The 18,221-nt window shown below is 38.3% G+C and overlaps 1 protein-coding gene and 2 pseudogenes across 5 annotated transcripts in view; all 3 read left to right on the top strand.

Moving 5' to 3' along the window:
* Positions 1-18,221, top strand: part of Usp34 (ubiquitin specific peptidase 34) — a 194,576-nt gene that overhangs the window by 37,993 nt on the left and 138,362 nt on the right. For all 5 annotated transcript variants that reach the window (XM_029544913.1, XM_021210274.1, XM_029544912.1 and 2 more), the window contains 7 exons: positions 1,278-1,328; positions 1,475-1,624; positions 7,532-7,599; positions 11,661-11,853; positions 13,867-13,928; positions 17,375-17,456; positions 17,671-17,763. In XM_029544913.1, the coding sequence (XP_029400773.1) occupies positions 1,278-1,328; positions 1,475-1,624; positions 7,532-7,599; positions 11,661-11,853; positions 13,867-13,928; positions 17,375-17,456; positions 17,671-17,763 (699 nt within the window). The remainder of the gene's footprint in view (positions 1-1,277; positions 1,329-1,474; positions 1,625-7,531; positions 7,600-11,660; positions 11,854-13,866; positions 13,929-17,374; positions 17,457-17,670; positions 17,764-18,221) is intronic.
* LOC110330262 lies at positions 1,975-3,895 on the top strand (annotated as a pseudogene).
* LOC115065317 lies at positions 17,518-17,614 on the top strand (annotated as a pseudogene).

Genomic DNA, 18,221 nt, shown 5'->3' with positions numbered 1-18,221 from the left:
TAAAGGTGTGAGCCACCACCACCTGGGTGCTTTCTTTTCTAGAACATACAGATCTACTTAAATTTTTTTTTTTAAAAAAATTTTCAACAGGTCTTTTTTGTTATTCTGAGACAGGATTTTTTTGTGTAGCTCTGGCTGTCCTGGATCTCCCTCTGTATGTAGACTAGGCTGGCCTCCCTCAGAGAGCCACCTGCCTCTGCCTCTAGAGTTGTGGGATTGAAGGGGTGTGCCACCACCTCTCAGCTTTGAACAGTTTCTTAAATGGTCTAACCTATATGTCATATGCTTACATTTTAGTGAAACTTTTTACCACATCTCAGTTTTTAGAGTGTTTTCTTATAGGTTCTCTGAAATTGGGTGTTTATGCTACCATTTACTTATCTGATCTATGAGTATTAGTTGAATTTAGTTTTGTTACAATTTTTGGTGAATGTGATTATACATAAAATTTCCAGCATTTCTCTTGGTACTTCTTCAGGCTAAAATATTTAAAAGATGATCCGTAGGTCTAAAGCAGTTCACATTTTAAGTATTGATAAGTACTGTTTACCCTTCCATAAACATTTGCTTATACGGTCCCCATCGAATGTGCTTTGGACAGCTAATCTTATATATGGAACACACATTCTCTGGAGTGCATCTCACGAGCGTTCTAGAGTGTAGTTTGAAAATCACCTAATTTGTATTTTTAAGAATCACTCTTGACTCTTTTGAAGTGTGCCCCAAGTGGTAATGATCCAACCCAGGGCCTTATACATGCTAAGCAGGTGTTCTACCACTAAACAATCATTAACCCAACACAGATTCACCCTGATTTTAAAGGAAAGCTTATGTTGTTTAAGTTGTTTTTATTTGAGAAGGCAAAATAAGCCCAGTGTGGTTATACACAACTATAATGAAGGTGGAAACAGCAGACTTATGAATTCAAGGCCATTCTGGGCTTCCACAGTGAGACTCTATCTCCAATAAAAGGAAAAAAGAGAAAAAAGTTAGGGGTGTGGTTCAGTTGTAGAATACTTGTCTGATACTTGCCAGGTACTGTGAAAGAAGCTTAGGCAGAATGAGGATAACAGTGTACAGTGTGTATAACTGGAAAGGTTTCTGTAGAAGGCTTTAAGAATACTTCAGAGCTGAGATACTGTAACTTCAGTAGGGGATGTTGCTGTTGATGGATGGCTGTAAGATACACTCTTGAGATTTTATAAGATCACTTTTAGAAAATTTTTGTTTTTAGATCATCATTTAATAATGGTCTAATACTTTTTTTTTTTAATTAGGATATATCGACACAAGAAAGTAACATATTAGGGGCATTCTGTGATATGAATGTAAGTATTTTTTTATATTCTAAGGTTTATGAAATACGTATTGTTTTATCTTTTGAGTTTTTACATCTGATAGTAAATCACTGTTGCTCATAAACTGAAAATGATTTCTTATAAATTTCAAAAGGATGCACTTTTGTTTTTTATAGGATGTAGAAGTACCCTTGCACTTGCTTCGTTATGTCTGTCTGTTTTGTGGGAAAAATGGCCTTTCTCTCATGAAGGATTGCTTTGAATATGGGACTCCTGAAACTTTACCATTTCTTATAGCACATGCGTTTATTACAGTTGTTTCTAATGTAAGTATTGTTTGGAATTATTATTTACCTTTTTTAGTATAATATCTGTATTTCAATGTCGTGAATTTTTTTGTCCAGAAATTGCAGGTTTTGATTAATTTGCATGTGTAATTTCTGCATAATTTAAAACTAAATATGTAAAGTCTATTTTTAAAAGGTAATAAAATTATAATGTGAATATAATTAGTCAATTTTAAAATTTAAAATAGGTAAAGGTTGCCCTTACCTTTTTTATATAAAAGTCAAAGGTAGGTAGCTTGTCTAGGATTTTGTCCTGGGAAAACTTTCTGCTTCCTAGTGTTTTACATTATTTAAATGATGTTTATCTACTTCACTATTGAAATGTGTCTGCCGAGACGCCGCGCAGGGCGGGGATTGGCCGGCTCCCTTCCTGTACGTTCACAACCGCGGTTCCCGGGACACCTGTTCCCTGTGCCCCGTGCGGTGCTCAGCCCCCAACTCGAGCTCTGCGGCTCGGGGAGAAAGGTCGTGAGTCCCCGGCCTCCGATGGCACCCGCGCTGAGCCTTCGCAGAGCAAGATGAGCGCGGACGCAGCGGCCGGGGAGCCTCTGCCCCGGCTCTGCTGCCTGGAGAAGGGTCCGAACGGCTACGGCTTCCACCTGCACGGGGANAAGGGCAAGGTGGGCCAGTTTATCCGGCTGGTAGAACCTGGCTCGCCGGCCGAGAAGTCGGGGTTGTTGGCCGGAGACCGATTGGTGGAGGTGAACGGNGAGAATGTGGANAAGGAGACACATCAGCAGGTGGTGAGCCGCATCCNCGCGGCGCTGAACGCCGTGCGCCTGCTGGTGGTCGACCCGGAGACCGACGAGCGTCTCAAGAAGCTGGGCGTCCCGATCCGGGAAGAGCTGCTGCGCCCCCAGGAGAAGTCAGAACAAGCCGATTCGCCAGGAGGCGAGGGACCAGAATGAGGCCGAAAAGAGCCACTTGCGCGAGCTCCGGCCCCGGCTCTGCACCATGAAGAAAGGCCCCAATGGCTATGGCTTCAACCTGCACAGCGACAAGTCTAAGCCAGGCCAGTTTATCCGAGCAGTGGACCCAGACTCACCAGCAGAGGCGTCTGGACTCCGGGCCCAGGACCGCATTGTGGAGGTCAATGGTGTCTGCATGGAGGGCAAGCAGCACGGGGACGTGGTGTCCGCCATCAAGGCTGGAGGTGAAGAGGCCAAGCTCCTGGTGGTAGACAAGGAAACAGATGAGTTCTTCAAGAAGTGCAAAGTGATCCCGTCTGAGGAGCACCTGGATGGCCCTTTGCCTGAGCCCTTCAGCAATGGAGAGATACAGAAGGAGAGCAGCCGTGAAGCCCTGGTGGAACCAGCTTCAGAGAGCCCCAGGCCAGCCCTGGCAAGATCTGCCTCCAGCGATACCAGTGAGGAGCTAAATTCCCAAGACAGCCCCAAGAGACAAGTTTCCACAGAACCCTCATCTACCTCCTCCTCCTCTGACCCCATCTTGGACCTCAACATCTCCCTGGCTGTGGCTAAAGAGAGGGCCCACCAGAAGCGCAGTAGCAAGAGGGCCCCGCAGATGGACTGGAGCAAGAAAAATGAACTCTTCAGCAACCTCTGAGCATCCCACCTCCGCTGGCTTATGCTGGAGGGTGGGGCTGCCCACCCTACCTAGCTCCCCTTTTCTTCTCCCCAGGTGCCCACCAATCAGCATTCAAATCAGCATCAGCACCCACCCACTTCCCGACAAATCTGATTTCCCTGGAATCCTGTCCTTCCCTCCCCTTAGGGAAGGAGAATGTTCGTCCTGTCTCCCTACACTTCCCTGAGGGCTTCTTCCTACCAAAGTGTTCCCTCACCAGTCTGCCTAGAGCATCACTGGGACGCGCACTAAGCAAGGACCTTTGGACCAGACAAGAAGTCTTCCCTCAACTACGTGTGATGACCAAGTCCAAGGTTGACCAGGGACTGTCTACAGCAGCCACAGCCACTGTGCACAATGGACAGGGTGCCCAGGTCCTCAGAGCTTTGGCTTGGCATCTTTGGCTCATTTGATTTTTTTTTTTTTATTTTATTTTTTTTTAAGGAGTGTAGTATTGAGATTTTAGAGTTCTTGTTTTCATGATTCTTGTGATTTTCCTGGTTGTTGTACCCAGGGCATGGCAATGGCCTCATCCTTAAAATGTTATTTCTACTATCACCCTGAGAGACCTGGGCAGCCAGGCTTTCCCCAGGCTGCCCGTCCTGAGCCAGGTGCCACCACTGTAAGGAAATGCCTTTAGAAATTCACTGGTTCCTTCAAAGTGAAAAAAAAAAAAAAAAGAAATGTGTCTGCCTTCCCTCTGCGTTATATAGGATGATGTAATGTTGCTTTTTCTCCTTATACTGTCAAAATTGTGAGGCACAGTGAAAATTTTATTAGAGAAGTAATTTTCTATCTGTATTTTCAGCCTTTAATATCTTACCGTGTTTATTTTAGGAAGAGTATAGATGAAGTTAAATGTAACTTAACTGAAACCTAAGCTTTTGTATTATTTAAATAAAATTTATATAAAATGAAAATAGTATATGGAAAGTCCTTGGCCAGTATTGTGTTGTATTGTTTCCAGTGGTAACCGTATAGTGCCATTGAGCACTGGAAAGGGAGGACATTGGTGTTGCTCAGATTTATTGCATATGTGTCTGTAATTTAAATAAATCATTTTTACCAAGATCATTTTTATATCAATTCCATGTTTTTTTTTTAATATGTTGAAAGAGTTTTAAAATAGAAAAAGTGAATGTAGCATGTTTATTGTATGTTCCCTTTCGACTTTTTGTGCATCTTAGACAAGGTCTGCTGTTACAGTCTTGGATGACTTCTAACTCTTAGAGATCCTATTGCCTTTCCTTTGCTTGGAGTTTGCTGGAATTAGGGTGTATGCCATCAAGCTTAGCCCCCTTTGGATTTATAGTTGGATTTTAGTTCTGCATTTAAATGTTTCCTTTTAATTTTTAGTTTAAAATATTAACTTTAAATCTTAAAATGAAAATGATGATGGTGTCTTCCTTAGAGGATTCTGTAACATTAAATTAAATGGAGTTCAACAGTAAAAGCAGTCTTAGTTCGGTAAGATGTGAGCTACTTGTAGCAGGCATGATGGCCTTAGTTACTGTCTTCAGGTTTCATAAGGTTGTAGGAGGAACCTCCTGAGAGTTACTCATTCATCCTTTGACTTCTGCGCACATGCAGAAGTCAAACAATAAGTAAAGATTTAATATAATAATAATAAATAACAATTATTATGTTTCTTAGTTTTCTTTCTATGTTGATAAAAACAATGCAACACAATACTGGAATAATAATAATAATAATAATAATTTTATTTGGAAAGGAGCCTCTTTATGTATTATTATTATTATTTTATTTGGAACGGATCCTCTTTATGTATTATTATTATTATTATTATTATTATTATTTTATTTGGAAAGGAGCCTCTTTATGTAGTCTCGGCTGTCATGGACCTCGCTATCCAGGCTACCCTCCATCTTTCAAGTTCTGGGATTAAAGTTTTACATCACCACCCCTGGCTACCTTCAGCAGTTCTTAGTCTGATGGTTAGTGTATTGTACAAGTAGCCCACTTGTACAGATCCTTTCTTAGAAGTAGTTCATCTAGCTACAGAAAGAAAAGAAACTTTAAAAAGTTGTTATTATTTTCTGCTGACTTTTTAAATCTTTAGGAAAAGAAGTACCCAATATTTATCACAGATTGGAGTAGTAGTAGTAGAATATAAATTAAAAGAGGATATGTGCCTTTTAAGACCCATATGGTGGGTCTCTCTGTGAGGCTAAATTTTGTTCTAAATTTTTGCACACATTTTTTTCTTAGTTCTTAACTCTTCTGAAAATTTCCTCTCAAACTAGGAAGGCAAAATTTTTTTTTACAAATAATATGCTTCCAAAAACAGTGTATATTATTGAGTAAAATATCAGACCTAAGCTTGTCATGGTGATCAGAACAGACTGAACTCTGTTAGTACTGCTCTGGCCAGGTGTTGCAGTTCCTCCTTTAATTCCTGCACTGAGTTGGAGGGCAGCCTGGTCTACAGAGTGAGTTCCAAGCCAGCTAGAGATACTGCATAATGAGATCCTGCCTCCCTTAAAAGTGGACTGATTTTACAAGTGGAGGAACAGAAGCTTTTAAATATAAAAAATTATTTTAGGATTACATGCCAGATCAGACATTAGGTTGACATTTTTTTGTTTTGTTTTTGTAAGATTTTTATTTTGCTAATTTAGCAAAAATAGCTCTGTCATTAAGCTTTGGGTAACAGAGAATACTTTCCTGTATTAGGGAGACATTTAACATGTAGTTAAGAGGTTTGCTAGAATCTTATTAGCACAGTTAGCAAAGGTACCTGAAAAGCGTATTCATATCTAATATCGTCCTTTAGTTTGTTTTCTGTCCTAATTTCTGTAGCTTTGTAGGAAGTGTTGTTTTCTGGAAAGGCAAACACAGTATCCATAACCTTTTTTTTTTTTTTTTTTTTTTAAATAAGAGCCTTTCAGCTCATTTTGTATCTTTGTACTTTGAGTCACTTTTTACACTTTGCACATAAACCTCGATTGGTTGCATTTAAGCTTCACTTTAATTTGGCTTAATCTTTACCATGTTCAGTTTTTTATAAGTGGGGCAAATATTTCTCTAAAAAATTTTTTATGGTCTGGAGAGATGATTCAGAGGTTAAGAGCACTTCTTGTTTTTGTAGAGGACCTGGGTTCAATTCCCAGCACCCACATGGCAGTTCACAACTATATACAACTTCAGATTTAGGAGACACATGATATATATAGGCATACATGCAAGCAAAAGACTCATACACATAAATAAAAGTTTTTAAAAATTACATTTTGTGTGTGTGTATGTGTAGGAGAGAGAATGAGCTGTTTCTTCAGTGCCTACTCCATATATGTATATACGTGCACATATATTTGGTCTCACACACACACACATATGTGTATTTTGTTGAGACAGGGTTTTTCCTCGTAGTTCTGACTGATCTGGAACTCACTGTGCTTCCCTCAAACTCACAGAGATCCTTGCCTCTGCCTCCAACTACTGGGGTTAGGGACATGCGCCATACTGCCCCATCCTCCATGTGTTTTTCATGGAAGAACTCTTCTACTCGAATTGAAAGGACATACCGGCCGGGCGTGGTAGCGCTTGCCTTTAATCCCAGCACTCAGGAGGCAGAGGCAGGCAGATTTCTGAGTTCGAGGCCAGCCTGNGCAGAGGCAGGCAGATTTCTGAGTTCGAGGCCAGCCTGGTCTACAAAGTGAGTTCCAGGACAGCCAGGGCTACACAGAGAAATCCTGTCTCAACAAAACCAAAAAAAAAAAAAAAAAAAAAAAAGGACATGCACTTGATAATGGAGTGCTACAGCTTTGTGAAAGATAGATATGGAATGGTGAGAATGGTGAGGAATGAAGGGCATATTCCCCTAGCAAGCAGATCTGGCAGATGAGCCCTGGAAGGTAATGGAGTGGTGCATGTTGCAGATCATCCTCCTCTAGGTCACTGATACTGTAATGAGCATCCAACTGAGAAATATATTTGTCTCATATGGATGTTGAAATGACTACAAATCATATAACTTAATCTGCTTTGAAATGAAGGATGTGATGGTTTTATTGTAAAGTCAGTTCATTACTCGGATTTGTAGCTGCTGTCATACAAAGAGAGATGGGAAAGCATGGTTTGAGTATTAAAGTTGATTTTATACTATTGTGTGTAAATTAGATTAATTTTTTATTACTTATCCTATTCACAATTTATAAATAAAATATGTGGTGTTTTAGAGGCATCCAAATGTTAATTGCTTTTGTTTTAAATTAATTGGAAGACTGTGAAATGTCTTACATTTTTATTATACATTGTTTTCTTTATATTTACTTATAGATTAGGATATGGCTACATATCCCTGCTGTCATGCAGCACATTATTCCTTTTAGAACGTACGTTATCAGGTATGTGTTCTAAATTTCTTTAATTAATAAATTCATAATAATACAGTTAAACAATTTATAACAATTTTGTTGCTTTTATGCATGTGTATGAGTTTATTTTTGATATTTATATTTTGGAAAATTACTTAGTCTTATATTTTATATGTAATTTTATGGAGAGCTAAACAGATTTATTATGGTTTTACTGAGTTCAGTAAGTAGTTTTAAATATGTTATAGAACAGCTTATTTAGAAAGTAACTCATTACACTATATAAGGAATCACAAGGAATAGGATAAATATCAGGAAAGAAATAGGAACAGTAAGAATAGTGGATTGTGGGACTGCAGAGATGGCTCAATGGATAAGAGCACTGACTGTTGTTCTTCCAGAGGTCTCGTTCAATTCCCAGTGACCACATGGTGGTTCATAACCATCTGTAATGGAATCTGATGCCCTGTACTGGTGCGTTTGAGTACAGCTACAGTGTATTCATATACATAAAATAAATAAATCTTTTTTTTTTTTTTTTTTTAAATAGTGGATTGTAACTGTAAGTACTGGGTGAAGTAAGGCCTGCAGAGGTGAGTCAGTTTGAAAAGCCTTTGTGCAAGTCTGAGAACCTGAGGCCATATAAATACCCATGTATGACAGCAAATGCTTGTGGGTTAGATGGCAATTGGAGACTGGTAAGCAGGGACTCAGCCTCCGCACCTCCTTACTCAGCTTATTTGATGAAGTTACAGGCAATGAGAGACCTCGTTTCAAACAAAAACTAACAAAGTGTTGGGTTCTGTAAGACTGATGTTGCCAACCTCTATAAACACACTTTTGTACATATGAACACATACAAGTTAAATTCTGGGAATGAGAAAGGTCTTTTTGAGGTAGAAGTGAATTTGAGTTCCACCTAAGAAGGAAACCTAAGATGTGTTGTATAGCTTAGAAATGAACTATGAGAGTTCTAAGAATTAATTTTTTAAAATTAAAAATCAGTTCTTTGCAATTTTTCCTCATTCGTTCACTTGTAAAGTTTTGAGTGTTTACTATTTTTCTTGATAGTGTGTGAGGTGTTTCAGAATGTCAGGGTAACAGGATATCTTGGATGTAATGAGTGCCCTCTAAGTAAAGTAATAGACAGAGAGGAAACGGGAAAGCATAAAGGATGTGAACCAGTTCATCATGTGGTGTCAGGGGGATGTTCTAGGAAAAAAACAGTAGGGACAAAGACTTAGAAATAATCTGACAAAGGAGATGTGGAAGTGAATGGTGTGTGCCTGCTGTGTAAGGAAGGGAGGGTGTTTATGGTATAAAGTCGTAGTGCTTAGCAAGGGCAGACTATTCAGATCCTTGTAGGTTACTGCCTGTATTTGGGTTTACCAATGAGGCAGATGAGTCATATATATTTTTTTTAAGATTTATTTATTATTTTATGTGTATGAGTATACTGTCACTTTTTTTTTCAGACACAACAGAAGAGGGCATTGGAGCCCCAGATGGTTGTGAGCCACCATGTGGTTGCTGGGAATTTAACTCAGGACTTTTGGAAGAGCAGTCTGTGTTCTTAACTCTGAGCCATCTTTCCAGCCCATCATAATGGTTTTTAAAAGACCAATTTGGCCTTTAATAAAATCCTCATTTTAAATTCTATAGAGAATTTATTAGAAAGTAAGGGACTGGTTTAAAAGTTCAGTGCCATGTTGTAGATAGAAATTATATTAATTATACCCAGATTATTGACAGCTATATTGAATAGATATATTAAGTGAAAATAAAATCACTAAGACTTGCAGTGATGGGGCTATATAGGAAAAGGTACCAGTCCTGGGGCTGGAGAGATAGCTCAGTGATTAAGAATACTGACTGCTCTTGCAAAGGACTTGGGTTCAGTTTCTAGCACCCACATGGTGTAATTCCACCCACATGGTGTAATTCCAGTGTCAAGGGTTCCAGTGCATTCTTCTGACATTTATTGGCACCAGCAGGGCATGTTACATATGCATACATGCAGGCAAAATACACATAGAACGAGTAAGTCTAATTAAAAAATAAAGAAGAAAGAAAAAGTAACATTATAGATGACACAAATATTCACCCCTTCTCAGATATTTCTTTTGCTTTGGATATCATTAACAGTGACATAAACGACCAAGAAAGCTTGGTACTCCTTTTCAGTCTTTAATGTGATGTTGGCAAACTGAAAGCATGAGCTTCTAGTTGAGAAGAAAGTCATTTAGTTGTCAGCTGGAGGACTGGGGATTTGACATAGATATGCAGGCTTGAGTTCAGATATAAGAAAGAAGTAGAAACAAATTCCTAGTTCTCATTGATCAGCCAGCCATTCAGGAAGCTGGAGTTAATTTCCGTAACTGTGTGCCACTCCAGTCCTAGGGGAACTGAAGACATCCTCTTCTGGCCTTTTCAGCCACCAGACATGCAATTGGTACTCAGACATACAAACAGGCAAAACATACATAAGATAAAGACATAAATAAAGAAGTAAATAGATAAATAAGTAAAAGTGATTGAGTAGTTGAAGAAGATAACCCACATTGACCTCTGCCCTGGTCCATACACATGTATGGGTTATATACATATAGGCACATAATACATAAATACTCATGCACACATGTAAACCTCTCCCAATCCCATTGTCAGCATAAGAGCAGTATTCAGGAACTAGTAGAACAAATGAGGTCACTTAAAGGGAAAAGAAAGAAAATGTACACGAGTCTAGGGTTAAGCCCTGTAGCAGTTCCTTTTGCTATGTCAGCAAACAGCCTCTGCCTCATACTTAGTGTTTTAAAATAAAGGATGTTTACTATTTGTCATACTTGGTAAGATAGATAATTCAACTGATTTGGACTGGCTTTGAAGAAACTGGATTGTTGAGGATAACCTTGTTCTGTGGCTAGCAGCCTAGTTGGTGTTGGGAAGTAGGATACATATTCATGTTTGATAGTTGCTTGATGTCACTTGGTTAGTCAGAAATTGTTTTGTCTTTCCTTTCCTTTTTCCTTTCCTTTCCTTTCCTATTTCAAGACAGAGTTTCTCCGTGTAGCTCTGGCTGTCCTGGAACTCACTTTGTAGACCATGCTGGCCTCGAACTCAGAAATCTGCCTGCCTCTGCCTCCTGAGTGCTGGGATCAAAGGCGTGCGCCACCACGCCCGGCTCAGAAATTGTTTTTTCATGAAGTAGTCTAATTTGTGTCTCTTCTTTTAATGGTGGAAGAGTTTGTAACAGTAGAGGGCAAGTTCAATAGCTCTAAGTGTTCTTATATCAGTCATGTTTGTTGATACCACCTTGGCAAAAGCACATTCTCTGGCAAAGTCCATATTCAGTAGGGTAAAAAGTAGATACCTTTTGATGGGCGTAGTATTTGAGTCACATTGTAAACACTTGTATATGTAGCAATGAGAGGCATATGTGACATTGTTCAGATCCTAAGGTGTTGAAAGGTTGGATAACAGAGTTAACACCTACAGACATGAGCGAGGTCCTGACAATTAAAAAAAGAAGAAAACCAAAAATCCCCAGTGCTTTGAATGCATACCTTAACAATGTTTGCTAGTGTTTAGGAAGGAAATGTGCTGTGTCTTATGAAGTCAGCTGGTAATCACTAATCCAGAACTGTAAATATGACAGATTTTAGAGAGTGATAAAGCATTATGGAGCACCCAATGATAAATGACTTGGTTCTTTGCAATTGTGAGGTCCAGCTGGAATCTAAGTAATGACACGTTTTCACAATTAAGAGGTTTTTTAAAACTATTAAGTAAAATAGTTTAAATTGCAGCTCACTAAATGTCTTAGTGAGTCGACGTACTTGAAGCCTGATGCCCTGAGCTCCGTTCACTGTGAGCTGTGTGTCAGTAAGAGCCAACTCCCTATGTTGTCTTGTGACCCCCACACCCATGGCGTGACACACCCCACATGCCTGCACACACAGTACGTACGGGTAAGGATTCCAGGATCTCATACATAAAACGGAGGTTTGGAGCAAAGGAATGTTGGTGGATTTCTGTTGGGATTTTCAGAAGTGTCTGGTGAGTTTGTGTGCTTTTTGTTTTTGAATCATTAGGTATTTATGCAAGCTCTCGGATCAGGAGTTACGACAGAGTGCAGCTCGTAATATGGCTGACCTAATGTGGAGTACAGTGAAAGAGCCGTTGGATACAACTTTGTGCTTTGATAAGGAAAGTCTAGACCTTGCATTTAAATACTTTATGTCACCAACTCTGACCATGAGGTTGGCTGGATTGAGTCAGATAACAGTAAGCAATGCTTCCTTTGTTTGCTTGCTAGACAAATGTAATAATGATACTAGAGAAGGACTTTATTATTCTAGGCTTAATGCATAGATTATTTTGTATTGCCTTCACAAATAATCTCTGTATTTTCCTTATTTTAAAAATGAGACCAGTGAGAACTAAAGTAATGGCACAATGGTCAAGAACATTTATTGTCCTTGAGAGAACCTGGTTTGATTCTTATCACCCATATGTAGGCTGACAACTCCAGTCCCATGGCATCTGATGCCTCTTTTATGGTGGTGCATTTCAGGCAAACACTCATAAAATAAAAATAAATCTTTAAAACTAAGAGTGAAGCTTTGATTTGTGCTTTAGATCTATTTGATCTAAAAAATGTGATCAGAGTCTCATCATTGTTGTTGTTGTTGTTTTTTTTTTTTCAAGACAGGGTTTCTCTGTGTAGCCCTGGCTGTCCTGGAACTCACTTTGTAGACCAGGCTGGCCTCAAACTCAGAAATCCTCCCGTCTCTCCCTCCCAAGTGCTGGGATTAAAGACCTGCGCTACCATGCCCGGCTCGAGTCGCATCATTGTTACACAGTTTATTTTGTTTATATTGTTCATTTAGCCAGTGTCTTACTATATTTTCAAAGCTAGTCTTGAATTCCTACACTCAGTTGCTAGTTATCTGAGTAACTGTATATATATACGTGTGTGTGTGTGTGTGTATTTCATTCATCTGTGTGAAGTGCAGATGTTGATATCTGTGACTACTTCAGTTGCTTTTTCTTTGAATCAGATTCTTGTAATGAATCTGAAATGCATGGGCTTTCACTAGCGTGGTTGGCCTGTACATCCTGGGCATTCTCCTTGGCTACTCTGCAGCACTTTGATGATAAACATGTGCTCTTTTGTACAGCTTTTTTTAATGCTGGAGATCCAAATTAAGGTCCTTATGCTTGCGCTGGCTTAAGGCAAGAACTACTGTGCCATTTCCCTGGATACATTTTTCTTTACAGTTTTTAAATAAGACTGTGTTATATGGTAGCCAGATCAATCTGAAGTTACCATGTAGCCAAGGCTCGCTTTGAACGCCTGATCCTACTGCTTGAACATCTTGGCTGCTGGGATTGCAGGAGTGTACTACCACATCTGGCTATTTTTAAATTATTATTATTATTATTATTATTATTATTTTTGTAAAAAAAATTCATGAATTTGATCCAAGTTTTGGCTATATAGCCCAGGATGGCTTTAAACTTAGTGTTTTCTGCATTTGCTTCTTGAGTACTTGAATCACAAGTGTGCACACCATGGTCTGTTTAATGGTTCTCATCTTATCTGCATTTAAGATAGTGATTTAAGAAAGAACAACCATTGGCAGTGATTATCGAGTTAATTTTCAGGCAGAAGTCACAGTTCATTGAGTGGCAGGTACATTTAACTAAATTATCAAGTACTACTTAAAGTGGGCGAATCATAAAAACCTGTGTGTTTGAATCTTTGGGATGGGGATAGGTGAAGACAAGAGCTGACTCTTAGATTGGATGTGCTCTCAGTTTCCTTGCTCCTCGCTGGCTTTACTTCTTTCATTGCTCATGTAGCTTTTGTAATGTCAGAAGGAAACTGAGCAGTGAAAAGCTAGCTTACTTAGCTGTGGGGTTTGTAAATACACAAAGTGCTTCTGGCATTTTCCTCAGTAAATCTCAAGCCAGTGTGGCCTAGGAAGCCTTTCTGAGCCTGTTCCTGATGACAGAAGGCGTTCTACCTAGATTGAATTGACCTCTTTCTTTACTCAGCTTTACTTTCTTGAATGTGTTTAATGAAATAAAGCATAAATGTTTTTATTGCAAATAATTTTAGTATTTAACATGATAAAGTAGTATATTCATTGTTTTATGTCTTCTGTTTTATAATTGCAATCTTATCAGTTGTGTTTTTATATATGTAACTGGTTTATTTTGTTTCATGCCACTTGCTAACTAACAGTTTTGTTGTTAGAAGGACAAACCTTAATTTCTTTTCTTTAATCTTAGAATCAGCTCCATACTTTCAATGATGTGTGCAATAACGAATCATTGGTCTCAGACACAGAAACGTAAGTAGGAGCATTAGTTAATACAGAGTTACACATTAAAAAAGATAAGACTGTACCCTTGGCTGTCCTGGAACTTACTGTGTAGACCAGGTTGGCTTCAGTTCTCTCTACATCTGCCTTCTAAATACTGAGATTAAAGGTCTGTGCCATCATGCCTTGGCTGAAGTATGCCAAATTGTCATTGTTTTTATACAAATATAGTCGTGACTTTACTTGATTTCTAGTGTTTATTGGAAATCTTTACCTGTAGCTTCAATTTGTATGGAACAATGTGTTCAAACTTGTTTTTTTCTTTAAAAAAAAAATATATATATATTTAAGTTTCTAGAGAGATGGTTTAGTGGTTAGGAGCAGTTGCTTCTTTTTCAGAGGTCACTTGTCAGTTGACTGGAGCCACCTGTCATGGCAACTCAAGGGATCTCATGCGCTTCTCGGGCCTCTATGAGCAGCAGTTTGCATGTGTGCATGCACACACATACGTATCCCCCAGATGAATATAGGTTAAAGATTCTTTAAGGAAAAAAAAATACACTGGAGATGGAGAAATGGCTCAGTGAGTTCTGCGTTTAATTCTCAGTACCCTTTTTGGGTGCTTCCAGCTACCTGTAACTTCATCTCCAGGGAGTCAACACTCTTTGGACTTCCACAGACATGCGCGCGCGCGCACACACACACACACACACACACACACACACACACACACACACACACATATTAACCTGACAAAAAGCTCAAATTCATGAAGCAGAGATGGGTGTGGTAGTACATGCCTGTAATTCTAACATTCAGTAGGCAGACAAAGGAGGATCCTTGATTTCCCAACAAATGTGAGAAAAAAGGAGTAGGGTGCAAGACATATTAAAACCATAATGAAATATTACTTGGTCACTACATAGCTATAATAAAGAAATATAGTAACACTTTCCTAAAGCGAAACATAAATTGAGTATAATGGCCTTCAGTCTTACTACTCATTATCTACCATGATATATGTGATCATATGTTTTAGAGACCAGCACATGAACAAAACTAGCAACTTAAAAGTAGAAAATATCTAGATACTAATCAAAGTTATGTAGAGAAATAATAGATAAACAATGTAATAGTGTTTAACAGTAAAAAGAAGGCAGTATTAATACATACTATAAGATAAACTTACTAAATGGACAAACAGTATCATATATTGACATGATGTAATACTCTTAGGGAATAAAAAAATACATACTACCACTTAATGAGCCTGGTAAATGTATAGAAAATTTGATTTATTGGTTCTAGAGAGATTATTCAACAGTTAAGTGCTCTTATGTTTTTCTAGAGGACGTAAGTTTAGTTTACTAAGCCACATTGGGTGGTTCATAGCCACTTGTAACTCCAACTTGAAAGAATCTGTTGCCCTCTTTAGTCTCCACAGGCACGAGGCAGGCATACATCATTTATCTACATAATAGACCCACATATCCATGATTAAAAATAGGTTTGGTTAATGTAATACTATTCAGCAATAAAAGAGAATGAAACTCAGTGATAGAAATTTTGCCCACATGAACGAGGTACTATGTTTAATTCACACCACAAAAAAAGCAAAGAGGAAAGGATTATGACTATAAATTATAATATAGAAGAGCCTGGGAAATAGGCAGAGTATGGTACGACATAAATAAAACTAAAAAACAATCAAACAAAGAACAGTAGGGCTGGGAAGATGGCTCTGTGTGTTCAGGACTGGGCCCAGTGCTTAGAAGGCAAAGACAGGGAGGGCATCCTTGGAACAAACTGGATGGCTAGAATAACTGAATTGGTGAGCTCTTGGCTCAATATGTTAGATAGAGGGCAGTTAGATAAGACACTCAGCATAAACCTGTAGTCTCCACACGTGTTCACCCATATATATGCATACATATATCCACATAACACCTACCTTGCAGTACAGCACAGCACAGTGCAGGTATAGAAGATGATCAATGAAAGTTTTGGCTGTAGCATGCACAGAGGCCATAGATTCAGAGCTTGAATCTGCTTGTATTCCTCAAAGCACAATGAAAATAATAATATCATGTAATTGTGTTTATCTGAAATGTCTATAAATTGATAAATTATGGAGAGAGATACAGAGTAATAAGGCTGGAAGTGAAAGAAGGATTGACTTATTGCAAATAGGCCAACAAACAGGATTTTCTGAAGTGATGGAGATGCTTTTTAAATCCATTGAAAACATGTGAATTTGGAGGGGTGTGGGGAGGGGATAGGCTGTTTTTGGATGGGAAGCCAGGAAAGGGGACAACATTTGAAATGTAAATAAAGTAAATATCTAATTAAAAAAAAAAGAAAACAGGCGATTTGGTATGTGTAATATGTGTATCTTAAGGTTTTAAAGGATACTCAATTTAGTCTTCAACAGTAGTCACACATTGTATTTTTATTTGCTCTAATTTTCTCATACTGTTTATACTATTTCTTACTAGTAAGGACTGTCTTTATCTTCTAGTCCTTAAAAGTAAAGATAAATGTTCATTCTAAAAATGATTCACGGGCTGGAGAGATGGCTTAGCGGTTAAGAGCACTGATTGCTCTTCCAAAGGTCCTGAGTTCAAATCCCAGCAACCACATGGTGGCTCCCAACCATCTATAACAAGATCGGACACCCTCTTCTGGAGTGTCTGAAGACAGCTACAGTGTAATTACATATAATTAATAAATAAATAAATAAATAAATGCTTTTTTTTTGTTTAAGAAAAGATTCACCCTGGCCCAAAACAAACAAATTGGTTTTGTTTTTCTTTTATTGAGACAAGAGTCACTGTGTAGCTCTGGGTAACCCAGACATGATTGCTATAGGACATGATGGCCTCAAATGTAAGGTGATCTCCTGCTTCTCCTAAGTGTTAGAGGTAATATTTCATATATTAATTATTAAAACTTAATCTTACACATCATATGTGGAATAGATCTACACAGAAGTAGTTATATATATTGGCACTGTTTTGTTTTGTTTTTTTTCTTTCCACTTTACAACTATATGCGAATGACTTAGCTCTTCGTTGATGAATTCTTCATTAGTGTTAGGAAGGAGACATGCAGGTTGTTCTTGGGAACAATTCTTTATGTGTTCATCTCTTAGGTAACACAATACTTCCTACTTTGCTTATTTATTCATTATAGAATTAGTATTGGGAAATCTTTTCTAAATGCTACAGTACTACTGTGGTAATTAATTCATGAACACAAAGCTCTCATTTCAGGAGTTGGTGTTGTGTACGTTAATTTTTCAAATGTTAATTGTTTATAAAATCAAGGAATATGATGTTTGTTACATTTCAGTGTAGTTCTGATTTGTAGTCTTGTACATTTTTTTTTTAAAACTATTCTTTGTACTGTATGGAAGTTTTCTGGTGTCTTTTTGGGAAAATGCTTTAAATAATATTTTTTCCATCATTCGGTTCTAGGTCCATTGCAAAAGAACTTGCAGACTGGCTTATTAGCAACAATGTAGTAGAACATATATTTGGACCAAATTTACATATTGAGGTTTGTAGACAATTGTTTCTTTTTCTTAATTATAAAGAGAGGCTTAAGAAAAGTAACTATAGTGCAGCACATATACTAAAATTGGAACGATACAGAGAAGATTAGCATGGCCCCTGCGCAAGGATGACACGCAAATTCGTGAAGTGTTCCATATTTTAAAAAAAAAAAAAAAAAAAAAAAAGAAAAGTAACTATACCAATTTTTCCTCTTGTAGATTATTAAACAGTGCCAAGTGATTTTGAATTTTTTGGCAGCAGAGGGACGACTGAGTACTCAGCATATTGACTGCATTTGGGCTGCAGCACAGGTAACACTAACATTTCTTATTTACTTAATTTTTTTTTTTTATAATGCTTCAAATGCTACTATTTATAAAAGGAGACCAAGATTTGGGGAAGATATGGCAGGAACTCTGAGATTTCAGTTGAGTCTGTGTGTTCTTATGTTATTGGTAGAATATAGGATATTAGAAGCATTAGAACTGAGGCTTGAGCCGTGCAGTGGTGGCAAATGCCTGTAATCCCAGCACTTGGGAGGCAGAGGCAGGTGAATTTCTGAGTTCTAGGCCAGTCTGGTCTACAGGGTGAGTTCCAGGACAGCCAGGACTGCACAAATGTTTGTAACCTGTGTTTCAGGGCATCTGACACCTATTCTGGCTTCTGAAAGCACTCACACATAGGTGGCATCTCCTAAACAGAAACACACACACACACACACACATACACACACACACACACTCTGGCTTCTGAAAGCACTCACACATAG

Source organism: Mus pahari, chromosome 13 (genome assembly GCF_900095145.1).
Source record: "Mus pahari chromosome 13, PAHARI_EIJ_v1.1, whole genome shotgun sequence".
Classification (NCBI taxonomy): Eukaryota; Metazoa; Chordata; class Mammalia; order Rodentia; family Muridae; genus Mus; species Mus pahari.
Note: the sequence above shows the minus strand (reverse complement) of the source record. Positions and strands in the feature narration are given on the sequence as shown.